At 44.2% G+C, this 24,484-nt stretch overlaps 1 protein-coding gene across 3 annotated transcripts in view; it reads left to right on the top strand.

Annotated features, from left to right (window-relative positions):
* DNAJB5 (DnaJ heat shock protein family (Hsp40) member B5) overlaps positions 1 to 24,484 on the top strand; it is a 71,273-nt gene that overhangs the window by 39,447 nt on the left and 7,342 nt on the right. For all 3 annotated transcript variants that reach the window (XM_069213129.1, XM_069213044.1, XM_069213214.1), the window contains one exon: positions 3,479 to 4,071. In XM_069213129.1, coding sequence (XP_069069230.1) covers positions 3,479 to 4,071 — 593 coding nt within the window. The remainder of the gene's footprint in view (positions 1 to 3,478; positions 4,072 to 24,484) is intronic.

Genomic DNA, 24,484 nt, shown 5'->3' with positions numbered 1-24,484 from the left:
GTACCCTGTCCACCAAACTCTAAATTGGACCCTTAGCCTCTATGGTGAAACCTCACAGCCTCTGGCCTACTCCCATAGAGTCTACCTGTTTGGTTGTAGTTGCACTGGTGCACCCTAGGATCTGTAGAATAACGATTCTCTCAGGTTTGGGTCCATCCCACTCACTGTGGTAGGATGCTAGAGGCTGGTTTAAGTAATCATAAATATCACCAATGCTGTGGTCACTCACCTAAGACTGATCAAAAGGTGTCTTGAAATAAAGTGGCATTTCAAATAGTGAACAAAAAAGCCACTGGTAAGAAAAGAGGCCCTGTTATTAGGACGGTTTAGATGCTGTCCCATTCTGTGCTTCATGTGAGGAAAGGCCTTTCAGTGGCCCAGAGGAGCTGCCTCCTGGATTGTTTTTGCGTCCCTCTGCCAGGGAGTGTTTGCTGGTTATTCTTAGCTCAGTGAAAATAACTTGTTTATGTGACCCCTGTCCTGCGACGCCAGTAAGGTGTCCTCTTTCAATAATTCATTACAACAGGCCTATCTTCTAAGATCTGTCTTTATTAAGCTCTCTTTTAATAGATTCTCAAAACTGTAGATATGTATAAATGGTAGGCGCACAACTATGATTGGAGTACATTTCAGTAGAGCTCTGTACTGTCTATCAATGTGTTTCTTTCAGTGCCTTTTCCCTACTACAAGTAGTCGGGCTTAACATTGTGATTTTATCTGAAATATTAGACAAACGTGTGTTAAGTTGGACTCCAAGGCGAGAGCAGTAAGGGCCTTTTGTGGCTGGTGAGTCAGTTGTTGGAAGATCAGAAAACAAGTGCTTATGCTTTTAAGTTCCCTTGGGTAAGGTCTTAGGCCGAAGAATCAGTTGCTACCTTATCGAGTTTTGTCAGTTTAATTTGAGTGCCATCAAATCAAACGGGCCACCCTGTGAAGCCATTGCCTCAATTGCACGAGACACATGTCATTGGTGGAAGTAAAGGTGCGGCCATGTTGCCCACTCCGCACTCTTTGCCGGTTGGCGTTGTGCTTTTGACCTGGAAGCATGTAAGAAGAAATGCCTAGGAGATATTGGTGGGTAGGTAAATCAAAGCGGGTTCCTGTGGACACTTTTTTTTTTTTTTTTTTTTTTTTTAAGCACCCATCCATTTAAGGTCTGATGTTCGTCAGTACCTTTTTGATTTAACTAGAGTTACATTTATATATAGTTATAAGGGGATTCAGCGAGACCTCTTCATCCATTGGTCTGATGTTGTCATTCACATTTTTGTTCCGCCTACTCCAACATAAAGCATGGGACACTGGGTGACTTGCTTCAGCTATTGACCAAATTCACTGTACAGCATTCCGCTCTTTTAAAAGGAGAATATCTGCACACAAGGTCCTGCCAGGGCCTACTTAGACTACAAAAATATTTTTTCTTACACTTTTTAAAATATATTTTTGAGTGCCCAGCAGTTTCCCCCAGCCAAATTCTATAAAAAAACAAAACAACCAAAAAGTTGCCAACCAACGCCAGACATAATGAATCTGCCAATGCTTGTTTCCTTGTGCTTCACCGTTGCAGGGATGCATTTGGTTTGGTGTACAGAACTGCTTCTTAATCCAACTGTTATTGATTGAATCACTGAAGCTACCAAGTAAAGATCGGCAGATCCAAATTTACATGCCCAGAGCTTGTCCTTCTGCCTTAGTTTAGTGGTAAAATCTGTTGATAAAAGGCTGCCAGAGGCTTTCTATTGTGGAGACTGTGAAGGCAAATATGCCTTACCCAATGCATATTAAGTGCAGAAAAGATCTAGGAGACATCTGATGCTCCACCCCCACCCAAAATAATATAGTACACATTTGCTCCCTTTACTTCTGTTTGTTCGTTATGCATGAGAGATTTGCCTTCTTAGGTCAGGTCTTTAACATTCTAGCTTCCTTCCAGAATTAATGAAAAGGTGCAGAGAATGAGTGAAGACTGCATTTGACCGCATTAGATGAAGCGCGATCTCAGCACTGAGTTGCTTAACCAAGGCCACAGTTCACAAAACTACTATAAATGGCTAAATCCAACATGACATGTTCTACATCTTACCACATTCAGAGACATTTAGCTCCATTGAATCACAACATTGTCATGTTATTCTCTGGAGTACCCTGGTGGCTGCCCCTGGGAGTAGTTAATTTCCAACTGCACCGAAAGCACACTAAAATGTCTTTAAATGGGTGTGAAATTTGAATCTGTAAACAATTCTTTAAGAACTACATGACATTTTCTAGAAGTCTGAAAGATTCGTTGACAAGGAGGCAGAATTGGTAGATTGTATTTGGAAATTTCCCATATTGTTATGTCACCTGTGTCTACTTCCGCTTCCTTGCAGGCTGAATTATTTAGTGTAATCATCCATTATGCAAATATGTGCAGTAATACGTTGTACCCAGGTGGTCTGCTGATAACCAAGGATCCTGCATTTGTTTTTCTGTCTTAAGCACACTCTTGAGCCATCGTGGCAGGGCTTGGGATCCGAGTCTGTGCGCTCAGATCTAGATCTCTGAGTCTTATTCAACAACCCTTAATGTTTCTATGCTAACCTCAGAACTTTGAGAATCTCCCATGTCCCTTGCCTGACAGAAGGGAATTTGGTTCTTTACATTACCAAGACACTGGTCCCTTGCTTTCTCTGGTAGCTTGACAGGTGGACACGTGCACTTTAGCATATGCTGCCCATTTATTTTTATAACTTTGTTTGCCCAATGGATGATAATCAACAGCTTTGTTCTAACACGTGAAAAGCGTTGCGTGTGAGATGTGGAGAGAGAGCCAAAGATGAAGATTGTGTATGCGGGAATTAATCTTAAATTCTTGTAATTACTCTAGAGCAGACTGTAGTATGTTGTTTTCTTGCTGACCGTGTCATTAGCGACTCGGATAAAACTTATACAAATTAATCTTGCAGGGCTCCCACCAAAGGGACAGTCGAGGCAGATCCTAGGGCACATCCTCTCTAAAAGCAAACTCAAGGGCCTAAGACATGTTTCTGCCGTATTTGGGTTCATCATAGATGGACAGCTTGAGTCTTTGTGGCAGAGCAAGCTGTGGGACCCATGTTTGAGCCTACCAATGCCACTTACGGCAATATGAAGAGATGCCATCATTTCTCAAATATGTTTGCTTACCATGTTCTCTCAGGTGGAATTGATTGCTCTCTTCCTGCATCTACCCCTTTCTCCTTCACACATTTTACTTCTAACTTTCACCATCGAGCACCATATTGCAGCAATTTAAATTATTAGGCATACATCCAGCTCGGCCGTATTTAGTAATACTCTGCTCTAAAAAGCCTGTGGATTTCTGTCTAGACACACTTTGAAAAGCTATGCCATGAACCATGCTATTTATCTATTAAAATATTGATTTACTTTTGAAAGAAACAAATAATTGAATGCAACAAACCCACTGATATGTTTTCTAATGTTCTTTGTACACTAGGTCTCAAAACTGGAGGTGGGTCCTCCAACAACTCAGGCAGCACTTTCCACTACACTTTCCATGGAGATCCCCATGCTACATTTGCCTCTTTCTTTGGTGGTTCCAACCCTTTTGATATCTTCTTCGGATCCAGCCGTACTCGAATGCCTAATGGATTTGAACATGAAGACATGGATATTGATGAGGATGACGATGATCCATTCAATGCCTTTGGACGATTTGGGGTAAATGGATTTCATCGGAGGCACCCAGAGCCCCTTAACTCGCGGCGGAAAGTTCAGGATCCCCCCGTTGTTCATGAGTTGAGGGTCTCACTTGAAGAGATCTTCCATGGCTGCACAAAGCGGATGAAGATCACACGGCGCAGGCTCAACCCAGATGGACGGTCCATGCGGACTGAGGATAAGATCTTGAACATTGTCATTAAGAGAGGGTGGAAAGAAGGAACCAAAATCACATTCCCCAAGGAAGGAGATTCCACACCAGACAACATCCCTGCCGACATAGTGTTTCTTCTGAAGGACAAGCCACATGCACACTTCAAAAGGGACGGAACCAACGTGGTCTACACAGCTAAGATCAGTCTTAAAGAGGTAAGTGAAACAGTTTTTTTGGTCAAGCCAATTTGCTACTCTTAGAAGCTTCATTTAGTCATTGCTTATTTGATCCGGTGATTGCTGGTGGAGTCCACCGACACTGATTTTTAGTGACCAGTGCTTATTTCTCATGAGACCTTGACCAAGAGCAAGAGAAGGTAAAACAAACGCATGCGACACAAAGGGAGAAAGCAGGAACCTGCAAGAGAGAGATGAAAGAGCAGGGCGTGTCTTGTAATGGATTAAAGAGGCATGGTGTTGAATAAAGGGTAACATTTGGCTTGCTGACATTTAGTAGCAATGGCTTCTGAGAAGTAATTTGGGCGCTGGCACTCATACTTTTACAATTTAAGCACTCCATTTAATCTAAATCAGTCATTGTGTTTGGGGAAAAAATGCCATGCCCCAAGGCCGGTAATGTGAGAATACTTTCTGTGCAGGCAGACAGGCTTTTAGCAGCATGGTGTACTCTTTTCTTGATTCTTGCATTTCTAACCACAACTTAAATTAACCAGACTTATTGTGCTAATAATTTAAACATCGGTATGTGACATCAAATAGCCAGGTTTGCTTTACATTCAGGTAATTCATAACATTCTAAAGCAGACAGTGTAATATTGCCATAAAACTTTAGCCTGATTTTAGACATAAGGCCTGATTTAGAGTTTGACGGACAGAGTTTACTGCATTGTGATGGTGGAGGACAGTACCTCTCCCATCCCGAGAGACCTTCACCTGCCAGATTTAGAGTTGCCTACCAGTCCAGCAGATAACTCTATACAGTGACAAGACTTGCCATCATGGCAGTTCCTGTCAATGTAGAAAACATTTTGACGGACAGTACCAGCAACCATGAAAGCCGTCCATCAAACTTTTCTGAAGTTTTTTGTTTTTCAAAAACAAACATCCAAGCAGGAGTTTCATTTCTGAAAATAAGAAAAACTAGTGCCCCCTAACCATCAGAGTTTTCTCATTTAAATATGGCGGACACTGTAAAGTCCCTTTTTTCCGACAGCCCCTACTCCTTTGGGACATGAGAGGAATTATTCCATCAGTAGAGCCAACTGGGGCCTCAGATGAAATACTGATGGTCCATTTGCAAGATGGACCTCAGTTTGATGGAACAGGTACTGCGTTTCGGAGTAAGCTGTCTGCTAAACTCTAAAGCTGGTTCACAGTTCTGTGTTGACATAACTCAGCTAGTAAAGTTATTTTTGTATGGGATATGTTAATTGGAATACATCCACTTTGGCTTACAAATATATGCTTTGATCTCCCCTCCCCCCCAACCCCTAATTTCTCCACAGACCTTGAAAATGTTCCTATTATTCTCTACAATCAGCCGCACTATTTCTCCTCTTTTCCTTTTACTCCAGTATCTCTCACTTGTCTTGGCACCATAGTTGTCCACATGTACTCACTAGCAAGGATTGAAAAACGAATCTATGCAACTCCTGTACTGTATTTCGGCAGTCCCCTAGCCTGATCCTGCATTCATCCTAAGCTAACTGGAGGTGTATTTCTTCTTCTTAGATTGTCAGTTGCTCTCTTTCTATTCACCCATACTCTCACCTTTTAAAATAAATGTCTCTCTCTCTGCTAATAAGAAGCAGACTTAAAAACATACAAGAACTTAACAATACGCGCATCTCACATATGCAAAATCCCGAAGAAAAGAAATCTTGTCAGCATCATCCAACTAGACAGATAATGCATAACAAGATGGGTTTCAAATTACTCCATCAAATGCAAAGTTTAGAACAACAAATGAATCAACGCCAACTATGTTGAAATTGTAGGGCCGCTTCTCATGCACAAACACATCATCTTATAAAAATCAAATAATGGTTTTATGATTTCCCTGGTGCATCGAGGATTACACAGCCCCTGAAAGTTTCTCCGTCTTGCCTGTGGAAAGGTACAACTAAACCAAATTAGGTCTAGCAACTATGCATCAAAACAAACTCCAGCCGCAACTTTCCCACACCTTTTAAATAAGTCACAATCTTTTCGAAAAGTGATAATCCACCTTGTAAAGATATTATCAGACTTGATCAATCACCTCATGGAATATTTCAGCACAAAAGGAACAGTATACATTTCAGTGTCATGACTGTTACAACTCCCTTGTTAAATTGTAAGTCACTGGCTAGGTTAATTGTATGCAAATACTTTACATTACATATATAAAAATTCTATGCCTGTTTGTCGCCTTAAATTACTTTGATGTTCACCAGTTGTTTAACCCATGAACGTTGGGAACATAATCCTCAACATAAATATTTCACCTAGTAATTTGCTATAACGGGTGATTGGTCCAACCACTGTATTTTAACTTTGATTCCATAGCTTCCATACCTTAAGCAGAATCAGCTTATTGAAACGCTCTCTGTCTGACAGAATAGACCCCCTGATAAACAAGCTCATTATATTTTTACAGCACCCTATTCATTACCATGGAAAACTTCAAAATGTTATAGCCTGGTCTCGTAGTAAAAAAATAATGTTCAAAACACAGCAGTGCATGTTTCAGAAATCTTAACAAACTAAAAACAGAACGTGAATCAACAACGCCCCCAGCTCCTCTTCCAACTATGTTAATCAAGAGAAAAGGTAGAAAACTGACATCACCCAAGCCAGTCATTCCTTCAACAAAGGTCGATCCACTATGTTCCCAGTTGACATACTCAAATTACTTTAAATAATCATCACCTGCAGCCAACTAGCTGGAAAATGTAGCTAATTATTTAACGTCACCAAAAGCTCAGCCTCCACAGTACCAAGCAAAAATGCTTTTCACTTGGATTTCCTTCTTAAGTGCTGGTGTTAATAGTCTGAATCCGCACCCATCATTAAAGATGACCTATTAAAAATCGATGGGGGCATGAAACCCACTCATAAAAAAACAACTTAATCTTAAAGTACTAGCCAACGACCACCCAAGAGTTGGTCTTGTGCCACCAAAAGATATATGTTGAAGCATATTGCTAACCGGACACCATCCATCTAGATAGCCTATAGTGTCCAATAAATTTGATCACAGAAGACTTCAACATGATCCCGAGATCAATAACAGGCTTTCATGGTAAGGACTCCGATTGATGGTTTGCTCCTTCTTGGACAAAGAGCACCAGTTGTTTAGGATCAGTAAATGTATCTCCAAAGCCATCAAAATGACCTGAGGTGTTTCTGCGAGTTCCATCTTGCTTCTAAATTTTTCACTTTTCATTTCAAACTCGCAAGATTCCTGAAGGACAAGTTTAGTGTCTCCTCTCCCTCAACATTATTGGGGATTGTTTCAACAAACAACTCCCCAGCTGTAGTTAAACAATCAACAACATTGCCCTTCTTGACTTGTTCCTGGAGAAGATCACGTTCAGCTTATTTACTCCACCCAATTAAAACTGAATTTCTGATTCGTGATTGCAAAGAATCTTCAAGCTGGCTGTCTCATTAAAGTCAAAGCTCAAGGGTTATTGTTGATACCGAACTTACAAAGGATGCCAACATCAAGCAAGGAATCTGGCGAATCCATCTAATGAAAAACACTTACTCCTTCTACCCCAATTATTGACATCCATTAAGCCATCTATGCCCTTCTTGTGCCACATGTATTTAAGAAACAGTAGTTTTACTCCATCTACGCTTGCTTCTCTGCGCTCACCTCAACCTGAACGTTTTAGTTCATTCCTCAAGAAACTTGCATCTCCATCTGCAGGCAAGAAATAATGTCAAGCTAGCCTCATTCATATTTAAAGCGCTAAATGCACATAATCCCACGCGCCTTGTTAATATACTTAACATCCTAGCAGGCTCACAAGCTGTTAGAAGCAACACCTCACTGATACACCAAACTACCAAATTCCAGATTGGGGAAGCTTTTAAAATTGACAATCTCTGGCTCTGTGGAAAGAATTTGAAACACTATCCCCACACTCAACCCACCATTCTGACCTAAAAGTTGATCTGTTGTGCAGCAGAAGTACTCTCCTTAACTCTCTGATGTATTCATTCGGCCCTCTTCCCTTCTCTCCTCATTTCTTCTATTTATATACACTTCTTATCTGTAAAGATGCCTCTGTCTGGACCAGCTACGTTGTTTGTTATTTATATTCCCCGATACCTCTGGACTGTAGTGCTATATAGAACTTTCCAATAAGTCTATTGCACAACCAAAGTTTTCAGCTCAACAGTAATCGCTTTGTTGCTAATTTATCTTTAGTTCTGTGATAGTTTAGAAAATGGAGAACTTGGGGGGGGGGGGGGGGGGGGGCAGAACCGGTCTGACTCAACTTAGTGTTTCTGTAAAGGTGATTTTGTTGTGTCTAAAATATCATGCAGCAGCTGCATCTTAAGCATCCTCGAAGTGAAAACCGCAGCTATACTTTGTGGGTTGCTTGCTAAGCTTCTTGTTTGTCAGGCAGGCTCCAGAATCTGGCACAGCCTCACTGTTAACAGTTTGTTGTCGAGAAAAAAATCCTTACTCTGTAATTGCTTGTAACCAACAGACATATTCCAAAATTATTTCTTGCTTTTTGTATCTTTTCGATAATCCGTCTCATTATTGCGAACGGTTAACCGATGAACATACACTAGTTTCTTGCATGCTTTATAATTAACTGAAGTCTACTTTTGATTAATAGGTGATCTTGAAATACAAGCTACTTGCAAACATGGGCTTTGGTTCACAGATAGGTTGGAGGCACTGGGAGTCCCATCATACACACTTTTAACACATGATGTCATCAAATAAAGCCCTTACCCAACCTTTCACTTCTTAACAGCCTCCAGTTTGCTGCTGAAGGTCTAAGGTAAGGTCAAGGAATAGAAACTATGGAAAGCAAACATGGCAGAAAGGCACAAATGAATCTCGGTGCGCAAGGGACAGCAGCTCCATAGCCTCGCTGTAGTACAGCTATTAGTTATGCCTCAAACGTTATCTCAGATTATGAAATCCTAAATTACAAGTAAACCGGTTACTCATTGCTGTCTTGGAAGGCGATGTTTGGGGACCACTATTAGATTTCTTATACACACCAGTAAGGAGTTCCTTATATATGTTTCCAGCAGGTTAATGTGTGTGGTGTCTTGCTATTATTAGTTCCTCCTTTCTATTTAATGTAGTAGTTTTTGTACATGGGTTGTGGGTTGCAAGCAGTGCTTCCACGCAATATTATTAAATCATGTTATACAAACTTTTAGGAGGCTGGCCTGGCTTATAGTGGGTACCTGATGGTACTTACACCTTGTGCCAGGTCCAGTTATCCCTTATTAGTAGATTAGTAGTGTTCTAGCAGCTTAGGCTGATAGATGTAGCTATAGCAGAGCAGCTTAGGCTGAACTAGGAGACATGCATAGCTCCTACTATACCACTTATACCATATAGCACTATATCATAAGAATCACAATACTCAGAGTTACTAAAAATAAAGGTACTTTATTTTAGTGACAATGTGCCAAAAATATCTCCGAGGATATACCTCCCTTAGGAGGTAAGTAAAATACACAAAATATACACACAAACCAAACTCAGGTAAGTAAACAGTTAGAAAAGTAGTGAAAACTCTGTAGAATACAATAGGATGCAATAGGCCTAGGGGCAACACAAACCATATACTAAGAAAGTTGAATGCGAACCACTTGGGGATCCCAGGCCTAGTGTAGTGTGTAGAGGGTCGCTGGGAATGTAAGAAAACACTAAGGGTGTCCAAGATACCTCACCCCAAGACCCTGAAAAGTAGGAGTAAAGTTACCCTCCTTTCCCAGAAACACACTAAAGTCGTGATAGGAGATTCTGCAACGACAAAAACTGACTGCAAAGCACTGAAGACGGATTCCTGGACCTGAGGACCTGTAAAGGAAGGGGACCGAGTCCAAGAGTCACAAAAGTGTCCAGGGGGGGGCAGGAGTCCACTAAACCCCGGATGAAGGTGCAAAATGGCTGCCTCCGGGTGGAAGGAGCTGAAGATTCTGCAACAACGGAGGATGCCAGGAACTTCTCCTTTGCACAGAAGATGTCCCACGGTGTGCTGGAGGATGCAGAGTTTCCACGTAGAAAGGCTGCAAACAAGCCTTGCTAGCTGCAAAGGTCTCGGTTGAAGAAAATGGGTGCTGCCTGGACCCAGGAAGGACGAGGAGGTCGCCCCTTGGAGGAGGAGACAGAGGGGGCACTCAGCGGCACAGAGAGCCCACGCAGGAGCAGGCAGCACCCCCAGAAGCACTTGAACAGGGGTTCAAGAAAACTGAGCGCTGCGGTCGTCTCAACACTACAAAGGAGAGTCCCACGAAGCCGGTGGTCAACTCAGCTAGTTGAGCAATGCAGGACGGAGTGCATGGGACCTGGGCTGTGCTATGCACGAAGGATTCCTTGCAAAAGTGCACAGAAGCCCTAGCAGCTGCAGTTCACGCAGTACAAAGGGTTACTGTCTGGCGTAGGGAGGCAAGGACTTACCTCCACCAAATTTGGACAGATGGACCACTGGACTGTCGGGGTCACTTGGGTCCAGCTCCTGTGTTCCAGGGATCACGCTCGTCAAGATGAGAGGGGACCCAGAGGACCGGTGATGCAGAGGTTTGGTGCCTGCGTTAGCAGGGGGAAGATTCCGTCGACCCACAGGAGATTTCTTCTTGGCTTCCAGTGCAGGGTGAAGGCAGACAGCCCTCAGAGCATGCACCGCCAGGAAACAGTCAAGAAAGCCGGCAGGATTAGGCGCTGCAATGTTGCTGGTAGTCTTCTTGCTACTTTGTTGCGGTTTTGTAGGCGTCCTGGAGCAGTCAGCGGTTGATCCTTGGCAGAAGTCGAAGAGGGAGAAGCAGAGGAACTCTGATGAGCTCTTGCATTAGTTATCTGACGAGAAACCCACAGGAGAGACCCTAAATAGCCCTCAGAGGAGGATTGGCCACCTAGTCAGGTAAGCACCTATCAGGAGGGGTCTTTTCAAGATGGCAGAGGTCTGGGACACACTGGAGGAGCTCTGGGCACCACCCCTGGGGTGGTGATGGACAGGGGAGTGGTCACTCCCCTTTCCTTTGTCCAGTTTTGTGCCAGAGCAGGGGCTGGGGGATCCCTGAACCGGTATAGACTGGCTTATGCAAGGAGGGCACCATTGGTGCCCTTCAAAGCATTTCCAGAGGCTGGGGGAGGCTACTCCTCCCCAGCCCTTAACACCTATTTCCACAGGGAGAGGGTGTAACACACTCTCTGAGGAAGTCCTTTGTTCTGCCTTCCTGGGACTGGGCTGCCCAGACCCCAGGCAGGCAGACCTGTCTGTGGGTTGGCAGCAGGTGTAGCTGCAGTGAAAACCCCAGAGAGCTAGTTTGGCAGTGCCCGGGGTCTGTGCTGGAGCCCCGGGGATGCATGTGATTGGCACCCCAATACCAGATTTGGCATGGGGGGGACAATTCCATGATCTTAGACATGTTACATGGCCATATTCGGAGTTGCCATTGTGAAGCTACATGTAGGTATTGGCCTATATGTAGTGCACGCGTGTAATGGTAACCCGCACTCACAAAGTCCGGGGAGATTGCCCTGAACTATGTGGGGGCACCTTGGCTAGTGCCAGGGGGCCCTCACACTTAGTAACTTTGCACCTAACCTTCACCAAGTGAGGGTTGGACATATAGGTGACTTATAAGTTACTTAAGTGCAGTGTAAAATGGCTGTGAAATAACATGGACGTTGTTTCACTCGGGCTGCAGTGGCAGGCCTGTGTAAGGGTTTGTCTGAGCTCCATATGGGTGGCAAAAGAAATGCTGCAGCCCATAAGGATCTCCTGGAACCCCAATACCCTGGGTACCTAAGTACCATATACTAGGGAATTATAAGGGTGTTCTAGTGTGCCAATCAGAATTGGTAAATATGGTCACTAGCCTGCAGTGACATTTTTAAAGACAGAAAGAGCATAAGCACTGCAATTCTGGTTAGCAGAGCCTCAGTGACATAGGCACCTCACAGGAAACACATTCAGGCCACAAACTATGAGCACTGCGGTCCTGGCTAGCAGGATCCCAGTGAGACAGGCAAAAACAAACTGACACACAGGTACAGATGGGGGCAACATGCCAGCCAAGATGGTACTTTCCTACAAAATTAAAGCACTTGTGTATTAAAATCAGATTTTGGACTCTATTCCCTTCTCTTATTGCAAAGATCATCCTTGAGGCACTATTCAGACACAACTCAAAAGAAGCTAAGTCCCCTGCTGAAAAATCCTAACCTAGATCTACCAACTTTGTCTAACTTTAGATCCACTTCTAACTTGCCATCTAAGGTATGGGGAAAGACTGCCTGGATAACCATAAGTATCCTTCCCCCTTTGTAGTCAGTGTTTTATACCAGGCATGGAACTGAGATGTCTCTTTTGGGTTGCTAGGCAAATGCTTACAGGCTATCAGGTGTCCTGGAAGCTTGCCTGCTGGTGATATTTGATCTCTCTTTTGGCTTATATCCTTTGTGAGTGATTTGATCTTGGTAATGTGTGCTGATCTACAGACATTGGCTTGGTTTCAGTCTTACTGGGAGGTCCCAGGAGGTGGAAGGTCCCACATTAATCCTAAGTAGCACCTCCTTCCAAGAGTCCTCCTTCTCTCCCAATCTTTAAGGAACAATCATGTTCCATACAAACCTATGCCATCAATACATTGATATGTGTTAAATTCTCCTCACCTCCACCTGTATTTTGTAAAGTGCCCTCGAAGAAGTCAGACCCTGGATGAGTAAAAAAAAAGTCTGAAGTCTCAAACCTAATGCTTCTGATGGATACATCTACCTGGGGATTCCTTACCTTTTAAATACTACCCGTGCACCAGCATTCGACAGAAATATTTTCTTTCTAGCTCTCCACGTCAATGAGGACGTCGCAATGATACAGCACCACACGCGACTCCATCTGATGGGATCGGAGCCTTAAGGACTCCTCAATGTCCGTTCCCTTTTTTCTGCACCTTCGATGCTAACGTTTTTTTCTACCTCTCCTGTTGTTGCACTGTTTCGAGGGAGCTTCTTCGTTGAAGTTTTCTTGTTTTTTTTTACAATGTCTTTGCCGAAGAAGTCGGGCTTTTCGCCTTGTTGAGTGTGGAGGTCATATGACAGTTACTGACTCACACGAAAATTGCCTCTGATGCCTGAGTTCTATGAACCCGAAGGCACTGAAGGAAAGAGAAGCAAAACTGTTCCTTGCAAAGGCTAAAAAAGAGAAGCGTGGTAAGTAACTTGTTCTTCCTAGACAGGTATTTTTATTTTCAGGGCAAAAAGTTCAAACTTGAATGACCTTCCACCATTGGGCCTCTTTCGCCAGCACATTAGCCTACTAGAGAGTTGTTTTTGAGCCCACATGTTCATCAGCTACCAGGTTGGTGAAGTGGTAAGCAGATGGTTCCTATAAATGAGAGAATTCAATTCCATTTAACCTCTTATCTGCCCATGGTGTCAAGGATGGTAAGAGCAGGTATGTCTCCCTGGACTACTGCAATATTTTATATGCAGGCCTGCCTGCCATCCAGCTACACAAGCTTACAGATGGCGCAGATTGCAGCAGTCCAATTGGTTGCTGGTTTTAGGAATAAAGATTACATCACGGAAAATAGTTAACCCTTGGATTGGCTGCCAGTTAAAGAATGGATGAAGTTTAAGCTCAGCTGTCTGGTTTTCAAGTGTCTCCTTTTATTTGCCCCCTTTCTGCTTGACCAGAATCATGCATACATCACTGTCATGGGTGCCAGCTCTTGGTTGCAGAATGCTTTTTAAATTATGGCCCCATCTGCTGCAATACACTTCTTGGTAACTTGGTAGTATACTGATCCTTTGATTTTGAAGTAATTCAGGAAACAATTGAATACCCACCTTTTCTAATTGTCAGTTGTCATGGTGCATGTAAGACAGGAGCCATCAGACCCTTTGTGGGACAGGTACAGATTTGGTCAGTCAGTCATCCTACTGGGTACAATCTGAGTGCCAGCAGGTCCCCATAATTTTGTAGCTTTCCTTTTAGTGACAGATCCCACTTTGTTGGCAAAAGCAACCATAGGAATTTACTTTTGAAGTCTGCCATGAAGTCCCTAACACCATTCAGATCATTTCCTTCTTGCACCATGCCTTGTCTGAATTTCAAAAGTAGTACAGAATGAGCTATCTGGAATTAGCGAGCTGAGCGGCAACCTGCAGTAGGCAGGCCCAAGTCAAATTCAGGGTTGCTATGCACAGCCAAGCCCTCTTGAGTGTGGTTGCCACTATTTAAACTCTGGGCTTGCCCATTTATGAGTAAAGTAAGGTAGAACTGGGAGAGGCAACGAAGTTGTAAAGGAATGAAGATTAGCAACGAAGGGCAGATAATGTTGAAGATGTTAAAATTGGTGTTCTAGGGTTTTAGAAGTGGTGTAGTATGGATTTGATTTTGAGGCAACTATTCTACGACACATCGTATGTTGACTTTTGTTATGGGCCAGATAGCATTGGTGGTAAGATGACCAAGTTGGTCATTTCAGTGATAATGCCTGGACTCGAAAAATCCTTAGATATGTGTCTGCCATAATGCTATAAAACTGTGAGTATAACACTTGCCATGACCAGTCCTCTCACAATGGCGAGTTATGGTCTAATCAATGCAGTCTTGTTGTATTCTGTACTACAGATGAGCATGGTTGTCTTTGTAGTACACAATCCCCGATTGGTGGCATCCTAGAGGCCACAGCCACATCTTCACGTATGCTTGCCCCAGCGGGCTTACTCCTTCTGTGTCTCATGGATCTTAGCTCGCTTCATGGCTTTGGAGCCTTTTAGCACCCACCATCCCCCTTGCGCTGGCAGAGACGAGACTCTGGGAAGCTGGACAGCTGATGGCTTACTCAAACATTCCATCGGCTCAGCTGAATTTCAGTGACCTCACCCAGGCTTGTGCATCAAGGCCACCTTTTCCCGCCTATATTTAGTGTTCTCACCCTTCCAGGAAAGGCCGAGCTGATACCCGTCAGTCGCAGCCCTCTTGTTCCAACCCTCCCCAGGCTGACAGTCTGCTCTGAGATGCTGCTGCTCCCGGGTACATGATGGTGCCTTCTGTGCATGTCCTGCATAGCTGGCCACATCGGCCATGAGCCATTAACTTGGGCGCAGGATGTGGTCTAAAATAACACGTGTCCAAAGTCTATTGGTTGATAGAGGATCTACTCATCCCTCATACTGGATTGATGAAGCAAATGGCTGCCGTTCAGTGGTGTGAAGAGGCCCGATGTAAAACCACTGCTAGAATCAGCAGCCCGTGGTGCCTGGCACAGCATTCTTCAGAGAAGCTGACTACCATAGAAGGATGTGAAGAGGTATGAAGGGCCATGACCCCTAGAACCGTACCAGAAAGCGTAGCATATTGGCATGCCAGCAGATGGCCTTTTGCCACAAACCTGGCACAGCTCTTGCCATCTAGTCTGCGGTGGGCTGATTACGAATGTATTGGCACTTTCTGCAGAGGAACGAAGGTTTAAATGTGTGTGTGTTCGGGAATGAAGTTGACTTGTTCCACTCAAAAAGAGTTGTGGCAAATGTTCCTGTATTACTCATACCACACCATGCTGGCTGCTGCATTGAAGACAGGATGACCCATTAGTATGGTCTTCTTTTATCGTCAGACTCTAGGCTGTTTTAATTTGACCTCAGCCGGGAGTAATCAGCAAGCCGGCCTGTGTACAGTTAGAGGTCAGTGACTACTTTCAAAAATCATTATCAGAACTGACATGTACCTTTTGACAGTGGGGCAAGGCTTTAATGGCATTGAAGGCAGAACTCTTGTCTTCACCATTTTACTAAAGTTGATGGCTTTGGACTGGCGACCAGGCCGTTTTGATTTGTCATGGGCATACTTGATATGCTCTCGCTCTTTATCCTCCATAAGAAAATTATCTCCCACCTAGAAGGCAGTGGCTTTTAACATACAGTAGCTAGGCTTTTACTTGCCTGTGAATGCTCTCCTTTGATTTCTATTGAGAACAAAAACTTCACAAAGAAAATGTAAAAAAAAAAAAACAATAATCCATATGCGTATCATGGGTTTTAGTCCAGAGGCCATACTATAACTAACTAAAGAGTAAGGCCTACACAAATTTCTTTAAGGAAACCAGAAATATCTTATCACGTACACCCTCTGTCAAAGATCTCCACAGTTCACCTGTGTTTTTATGAGACTCCAGGATGTTAAGTTGCTTACAAATATCTTAGTGAAATGTCTTGTCAAGCTGACCTCAGTCCTGTAAGCTTGCTTTGACGGACTGTTGGTGCATTTTCAACCATCCTAATCTTAACATAGAATTCCCCTTAATTACCCCAATAATCTCTGACTTTCTTTCTGGAATAAGTAAATAGCTTTTGGAGGCTGCGTACTCGGTTTAGTATTCCTTCACCAGCCCTTAGGTGTTTGGAAAATTAGGCAACAGTTCCATTCATTCAACACTTCTAGAAATGTATCAGGACTCTTCATTCAGATTCAGAGAAAATTAGGACTAGGCTCCTGTCCACTTGCTTGTTCAGATGTGTACATCTGATTCCGTTGTATTATGAAGGCCTCCTCACTTTTGTTGGAACTTTTAAGAGGTCTTCTAGGTTAAACAAAACGTGATATTTTTAGTGCTTACCTCTTTCATATTGTTTTTTCAATCTATTAAGAACAGACCGGAACAAGGCCATTTAATATGTAGCAAGCTATCAAGAAAGGTATTTGTTGTATTGCTTTAAAAAAAAGTGTAATTACACAGGCAAGATACAAAGTATATAGTGACTGACAAATGTAATAAGAAAATGGCCCTAAAAGGCCACCTAGCTGTATATGAAGCATCTCTATCCCGACAAGATATGTCTTGGGCGGCTCTGGAAGGCCTTTAGTTCGAAAGATTTCTGCTGTTTTTAAATATTCCCTGTTAATCATTAAATATTCCATGATTCTTGGCACAAAACAGAATCATATAAATACAGGATCAAAAGGCACCCTGAATCAAAATGCAGGTGCATGATTTCACCCCTAACATTTTGGCATCCAATCAGAAGGGCATGTGCAGTATTCTAAGTTACTCTCAATTAACATTTTAAATAAATTGTGTTTTCTTTTGTAACTTCTTTTTATTGCTTAATTTATGTGTCTCCACAAATATACCCAGTACAGCACTATATTACATCCATACTACCTGGAGCTACTTTACATTATCAGAAGGTGTTTGTCCTTCTGATAATGGGATTAACCTAAATGTTCAAACATTCTGACTCCTGGACACAAAAATGGATGATTACTAATGCTCATGTATTCACATAGACCGCTCAGTATCCAGATAGGAAATAGCACTCACTTGCGCCACTGGCACTGGTGTTTTCAGACTAGACCGTTTCAGAATACAGCTTCTTGGCTGTGGCTCATATACCAAAACTAAAGAATGAGCAGGCCTCCATTAGGAACTCAGCGTACCAATAGACATCATCATTTTTAGCAACTACGATTTTCAGTAGCTTGTGTTTGAAAATCAAAGCCATAATCTTGGTTCTTTGCCTTTTTGGTGGCTGAGTCAATTTTATAAGTGATCCCTTCTTGCAAGAATGGTCCGCAGGAACGCCTCTGTCTTTCTTGCAATTTGTCTGGTCTGTTTGGGAAAACCCAAATTGCAAATTGATTATGAACGTAAAAACATGGGGACACTGATTTCGGTTTTCTTTTTTCTGGTTTACAGCATATAAATGCATTTTTTTGCATTACTTCTATATTATTGGCCTAGCAAAGAGACAAGATTCCCCGTTAGTTCCTTTACTTACTTATCTGCAGGGTTTGTTTCTGGAAGACATCACTATTGAACATCTGTATGTATCCTGAAAGTGTTGGTGGCTGGCACTGTCAGCAAGTTGTCTGCAGGGCCCAGTGTGAATACATAATAAGACATTTCTTGCCTTCTGGTAGATTCTGAGTGGATTCTCGTGTTCAAGAAAACGTGTGTCAGACCTGGCTGTTTTAAGGTGAATCATCATTTTCGAGTGAGGCTATTAAGTTTTTCCTCTGTGGCCTTCTACATCTTTTTCCACTGGTGAGAAATCACCTTGTGGGATCACAAAGGTGTCTGTTTTAACAGCCTATTGTGCTCTGTAATGCAAGAGCCTAATACTGGCAATAACATATGTTTAATGAATTAGTTGGCTTCAGGCCTTTTTATGCTTAAGAAACTTTTACAATCATCTATCGCAATAAGGAGCTATTAAACAACCATCCCTTTTTTAAATCCAAAAGTTGTCATCCATCTACCTGGACCACGAAATATGGTCACATTTTCTTTTGTAGACAATATTTTCTGTACTAACGAAACTATATGTATGCTGAGTACATTAAGCTGCCTTTTGCTCTTCCATACATTTTGTTACCAATGACAGTACAAAGGTGTGAACTTCAGCTTCCAAGATGACTGTTGCAAGATAGATCGATTCCCGCAGTGAAGTGCTTTTGGTTGCAGGGCTCTTCCCACCATGGACATTGAGTTGTATGGCCATAGCATAAGAAAATTGAAGGGTTATCAATTTGTCAGTGTGACTGTTAGCCCTACTGCTTAATCGTCGGATTATTAGGAGAGAGAGCCCAGTGGTCAGTGTAGGAGGCTGGACTGGCTTGTAGTGAGTACCAAGGGGTACTTGCACCTTGCACCAGGCCCAGTTATCCCTTATTAGTGTATAGGGTGTCTAGCAGCTTAGGCTGATAGATAATGGTAGCTTAGCAGAGCAGCTTAGGCTGAACTAGGAGACGTGTGAAGCTACTACAGTACCACTTAGTGTCATATGCACAATATCATAAGAAAACACAATACACGGTTCTACTAAAAATAAAGGTACTTTATTTTTATGACAATATGCCAAAAGTATCTCAGTGAGTACCCTCAGTATGAGGATAGCAAATATACACAAGATATATATACACAATAGCAAAAATATGCAGTATAGTCTTAGAAAACAGTGCAAACAATGTATAGTTACAATAGGATGCAATGGGGACACATAGGGATAGGGGCAACACAAACCATATACTCCAAAAGTGGAATGTGAACCACGAATGGACCCCAAACCTATGTGACCTTGTAGAGGGTCGCTGGGACTATTAGAAAATAGTGAGGGTTAGAAAAATAGCCCACCCCAAGACCCTCAAAAGTGAGTGCAAAGTGCACTAAAGTTCCCCAAAGGACAAAGAAGTCGTGATAGGGGAATAAGGCAGGAAAGACACAAACCAACAATGCAACAACGCTGGATTTCCAATCTGGGGTACCTGTGGAACAAGGGGACCAAGTCCAAAAGTCACAAGCAAGTCGGAGATGGGCAGATGCCCAGGAAATGCCAGCTGCGGGTGCAAAGAAGCTTCTACTGGACAGAAGAAGCTGCGGTTTCTGCAGGAACGCAAAGGGCTAGAGACTTCCCCTTTGGAGGACGGATCCCTCTCGCCTTGTAGAGTCGTGCAGAAGTGTTTTCCCGCCGAAAGAACGCCAACAAGCCTTGCTAGCTGCAAATCGTGCGGTAAGCGTTTTTGGATGCTGCAGTGGCCCAGGAGGGACCAGGAGGTCGCAAATTGGACCAGGAGGTAGAGGGGACGTCGAGCAAGACAAGGAGCCCTCTTAGCAGCAGGTAGCACAGAAACAGGCACTACGAGGATGCGTGAAACGGTGCTCACCCGAAGTTACACAAAGGAGTCGCCGGAGACCAACTTAGAAAGTCGTGCAATGCAGGTTAGAGTGCCGTGGACCCAGGCTTGGCTGTGCACGAAGGATTTCCGCCGGAAGTGCACAGGGGCCGGAGTAGCTGCAAAAGTCGCGGTTCCCAGCAATGCAGTCTAGCGAGGTGAGGCAAGGACTTACCTCCACCAAACTTGGACTGAAGAGTCACTGGACTGTGGGAGTCACTTGGACAGAGTTGCTGGATTCGAGGGACCTCGCTCGTCGTGCTGAGAGGAGACCCAAGGGACCGGTAATGCAGCTTTTTGGTGCCTGCGGTTGCAGGGGGACGATTCAGTCGACCCACGGGAGATTTCTTCGGAGCTTCTAGTGCAGAGAGGAGGCAGACTACCCCCACAGCATGCACCACCAGGAAAACAGTCGAGAAGGCGGCAGGATCAGCGTTACAGAGTTGCAGTAGTCGTCTTTGCTACTATGTTGCAGTTTTGCAGGCTTCCAGCGCGGTCAGCAGTCGATTCCTTGGCAGAAGGTGAAGAGAGATGCAAAGGAACTCGGATGAGCTCTTGCATTCGTTATCTAAGGAATCCCAAGAGACAGAGACCCTAAATAGCCAGAAAAGAGGGTTTGGCTACCTAGGAGAGAGGATAGGCTAGCAACACCTGAAGGAGCCTATCACAAGGAGTCTCTGACGTCACCTGGTGGCACTGGCCACTCAGAGCAGTCCAGTGTGCCAGCAGCACCTCTGTTTCCAAGATGGCAGAGGTCTGGAGCACACTGGAGGAGCTCTGGGCACCTCCCAGGGGAGGTACAGGTCAGGGGAGTGGTCACTCCCCTTTCCTTTGTCCAGTTTCGCGCCAGAGCAGGGCTAAGGGGTCCCTGAACCGGTGTAGACTGGCTTATGCAGAAATGGGCACCAAAAGTGCCCATGAAAGCATTTCCAGAGGCTGGGGGAGGCTACTCCTCCCCTGCCTTCACACCATTTTCCAAAGGGAGAGGGTGTAACACCCTCTCTCAGAGGAAGTCCTTTGTTCTGCCATCCTGGGCCAGGCCTGGCTGGACCCCAGGAGGGCAGATGCCTGTCTGAGGGGTTGGCAGCAGCAGCAGCAGCTGCAGTGAAACCCCGGGAAAGGCAGTTTGGCAGTACCAGGGTCTGTGCTACAGACCACTGGGATCATGGGATTGTGCCAACTATGCCAGGATGGTATAGAGGGGGCAATTCCATGATCATAGACATATTACATGGCCATATTTGGAGTTACCATTGTGAAGCTACATATAGGTAGTGACCTATATGTAGTGCACGCGTGTAATGGTGTCCCCGCACTCACAAAGTCCGGGGAATTGGCCCTGAACAATGTGGGGGCACCTTGGCTAGTGCCAGGGTGCCCACACACTAAGTAACTTAGCACCCAACCTTTACTAGGTAAAGGTTAGACATATAGGTGACTTATAAGTTACTTAAGTGCAGTGAAAAATGGCTGTGAAATAACGTGGACGTTATTTCACTCAGGCTGCAGTGGCAGGCCTGTATAAGATTTGTCCGAGCTCCCTATGGGTGGCAAAAGAAATGCTGCAGCCCATAGGGATCTCCTGGAACCCCAATACCCTGGGTACCTCAGTACCATATACTAGGGAATTATAAGGGTGTTCCAGTAAGCCAATGTAAATTGGTAAAATTGGTCACTAGCCTGTCAGTGACAATTTGAAAGAAATGAGAGAGCATAACCACTGAGGTTCTGATTAGCAGAGCCTCAGTGAGACAGTTAGTCACTACACAGGTAACACATTCAGGCACACTTATGAGCACTGGGGCCCTGGAGAACAGGGTCCCAGTGACACATACAACTAAAACAACATATATACAGTGAAAAATGGGGGTAACATGCCAGGCAAGATGGTACTTTCCTACACAACCCCCCCCCCCCCAAACGAAGGACAATAAGACTAGTCATGACCTGATGAGTCTTCATTGTCTAAGTGGAAATATCTGGAGAGTCCATCTGCATTGGAGTGGCTACTCCCAGGTCTATGTTCCACTGTATAGTCCATTCCCTGTAGGGATATGGACCACCTCAACAATTTAGGATTTTCACCTTTCATTTGTTTTAGGCAAAGTAGAGGTTTGTGGTCTGTCTGAACAATGAAGTGAGTGCCAAACAGGTATGGCCTCAACTTCTTCAGAGCCCAGACCACAGCAAAGGCCTCCCTCTCAATGGCAGACCAACGCTTTTCTCTAGGGGTCAACCTCCTACTAATAAAAGCAACAGGTTGATCCTGGCCCTCAGAATTTAGTTGTGATAGGACTGCCCCTACTCCTAATTCAGATGCATCAGTTTGGACATAGAATTTTTTAGAGTAACAAGGGCTTTTCAGGACAGGTGCAGAGCACATGGCCTGCTTCAGCTCCTCAAAAGCTTTCTGACAGTTTGCTGTCCATAATACCTTTTTAGGCATTTTCTTGGATGTGAGGTCATTAAGAGGGGCTGCAATGGAGCCATAGTTCTTAATGAACCTCCTGTAATACCCAGTGAGGCCTAGGAAGGCTCTCACCTGAGTCTGAGTGGTAGGGGGAACCCAATCAATAATTGTTTGGATTTTCCCCTGAAGTGGTGCAATCTGTTTCCCACCAACAAGGTGTCCCAGATAAACCACCTTACCCTGCCCTATCTGGCACTTTGAAGCCTTGATAGTGAGGCCTGCCTTTTGCAGGGCCTCTAAAACTTTCCATAAGTGGACCAGGTGATCATCCCAGCTGGAGCTAAAGACAGCTATATCGTCCAAATATGCTGCACTGAAAGCTTCCAGCCCTTGCAGGACTGTGTTCACCAACCTTTGAAAAGTGGCAGGTGCATTTTTCAATCCAAAAGGCATTACTGTGAATTGGTAATGGCCTCCAATGGTTGAAAATGCAGTTTTAGGTTTAGCATCTTCTGACAATTTGATCTGCCAATACCCTGCAGTCAAATCAAAAGTGCTTAGATACTTGGCAGATGCCAGTGTATCTATGAGCTCATCTGCCCTGGGTATAGGGTGAGCATCAGTTTTGGTTACCAGGTTGAGACCTCTATAGTCTACACAAAACCGCATTTCCTTCTTTCCATCTTTGGAATGGGGTTTTGGTACAAGTACCACAGGAGAAGCCCATGGACTTTCAGAGTGCTCAACCACTCCTAGTTCTAACATTTTCTGCACCTCTTGCTTTATGCAGTCCCTGACATGGTCAGGCTGCCTATAGATCTTACTTTTGACAGGCAAGCTGTCTCCAGTATCTATAGTGTGCTCACACCAAGAAGTGGTACCTGGCACAGTAGAGAAGAGTTCAGAGAATTGATCTAGGAGATTTATGCAATGGTCTTTCTGCTCAGCAGTAAGACAATCTGCCAAAACTACACCTTCCACAAGAGCATCTTGTTCTGTGGAAGAGAAGAGATCAGGTAGAGGATCACTGTCTTCTTCCTGTCCCTCATCAGTTGCCATGAGCAGGGTGAGATCAGCCCTGTCATAGTAGGGTTTCAGGCGGTTGACATGGAGCCCCCTAAGGGGACTCCTGGCAGTGCCTAAGTCAACTAAATAGGTGACTTCGCCCTTTTTCTCAACAATTGTGTGGGGTCCACTCCATTTATCTTGGAGTGCTCTTGGGGCCACAGGCTCCAAGACCCACACTTTCTGCCCTGGTTTGTACTGAACCAAAACAGCCTTCTGATCATGCCATTGCTTCTGGAGCTCTTGGCTGGCCTGAAGGTTTTTACTGGCCTTTTTCATATACTCAGCCATCCTTGATCTGAGGCCAAGTACATAATCCACAATATCTTGTTTTGGAGCTTTTAAAGGTTGTTCCCAACTCTCCTTGACAAGTGTGAGTGGACCCCTAACAGGGTGTCCAAAAAGAAGTTCAAAGGGGCTGAAGCCCACTCCTTTCTGGGGTACCTCCCTGTAGGCAAAAAGGAGGCATGATAACAGAATATCCCATCTCCTGCGGAGTTTTTCAGGGAGACCCATAATCATGCCTTTGAGAGTTTTATTAAATCTCTCCACCAGTCCATTTGTTTGTGGATGATAGGGTGTAGTGAACTTGTAAGTTACACCACACTCCTTCCACATGGCCTTTAAGTATGCAGACATGAAATTGCTTCCTCTGTCTGATACTACTTCCTTTGGGAAGCCCACCCTAGAAAATATTCCCAGGAGGGCCTTTGCCACTGCAGGTGCTGTAGTGGTCCTTAAAGGAATTGCTTCAGGATATCTTGTGGCATGGTCCACTACCACCAAGATAAACCTATTGCCTGAAGCAGTAGGAGGGTCAAGGGGGCCAACTATGTCAACCCCTACCCTTTCAAAGGGTACCCCAACCACAGGCAGTGGAATAAGGGGTGCCTTTGGAGTGCCACCTGTTTTGCCACTGGCTTGACAGGTTTCACAGGACTTACAAAACTCTTTTGTGTCCTCAGACATCCTAGGCCAATGAAACAAGGGAACCAGTCTGTCCCAAGTTTTCATTTGTCCCAGGTGCCCAGCTAGGGGAATGTCGTGTGCAAGAGTTAGGAGGAACTTTCTGTACTCCTGAGGGATCACTAATCTCCTGGCAGTTCCAGGTTTAGGATCCCTTGCCTCAGTGTACAAGAGGTTGTCCTCCCAGTAAACTCTGTGAGAGTCACTGACATCCCCATTAGCCTGTTTGACAGCTTGCTGTCTTAGACCCTCTAATGTGGGACAGGTTTGCTGTGCCACACTCAGCTCCTCCCTG

Source organism: Pleurodeles waltl, chromosome 1_1, assembly GCF_031143425.1.
Source record: "Pleurodeles waltl isolate 20211129_DDA chromosome 1_1, aPleWal1.hap1.20221129, whole genome shotgun sequence".
Lineage (NCBI taxonomy): Eukaryota > Metazoa > Chordata > Amphibia > Caudata > Salamandridae > Pleurodeles > Pleurodeles waltl.
This window is presented reverse-complemented; position numbering and strand designations above follow the sequence as displayed.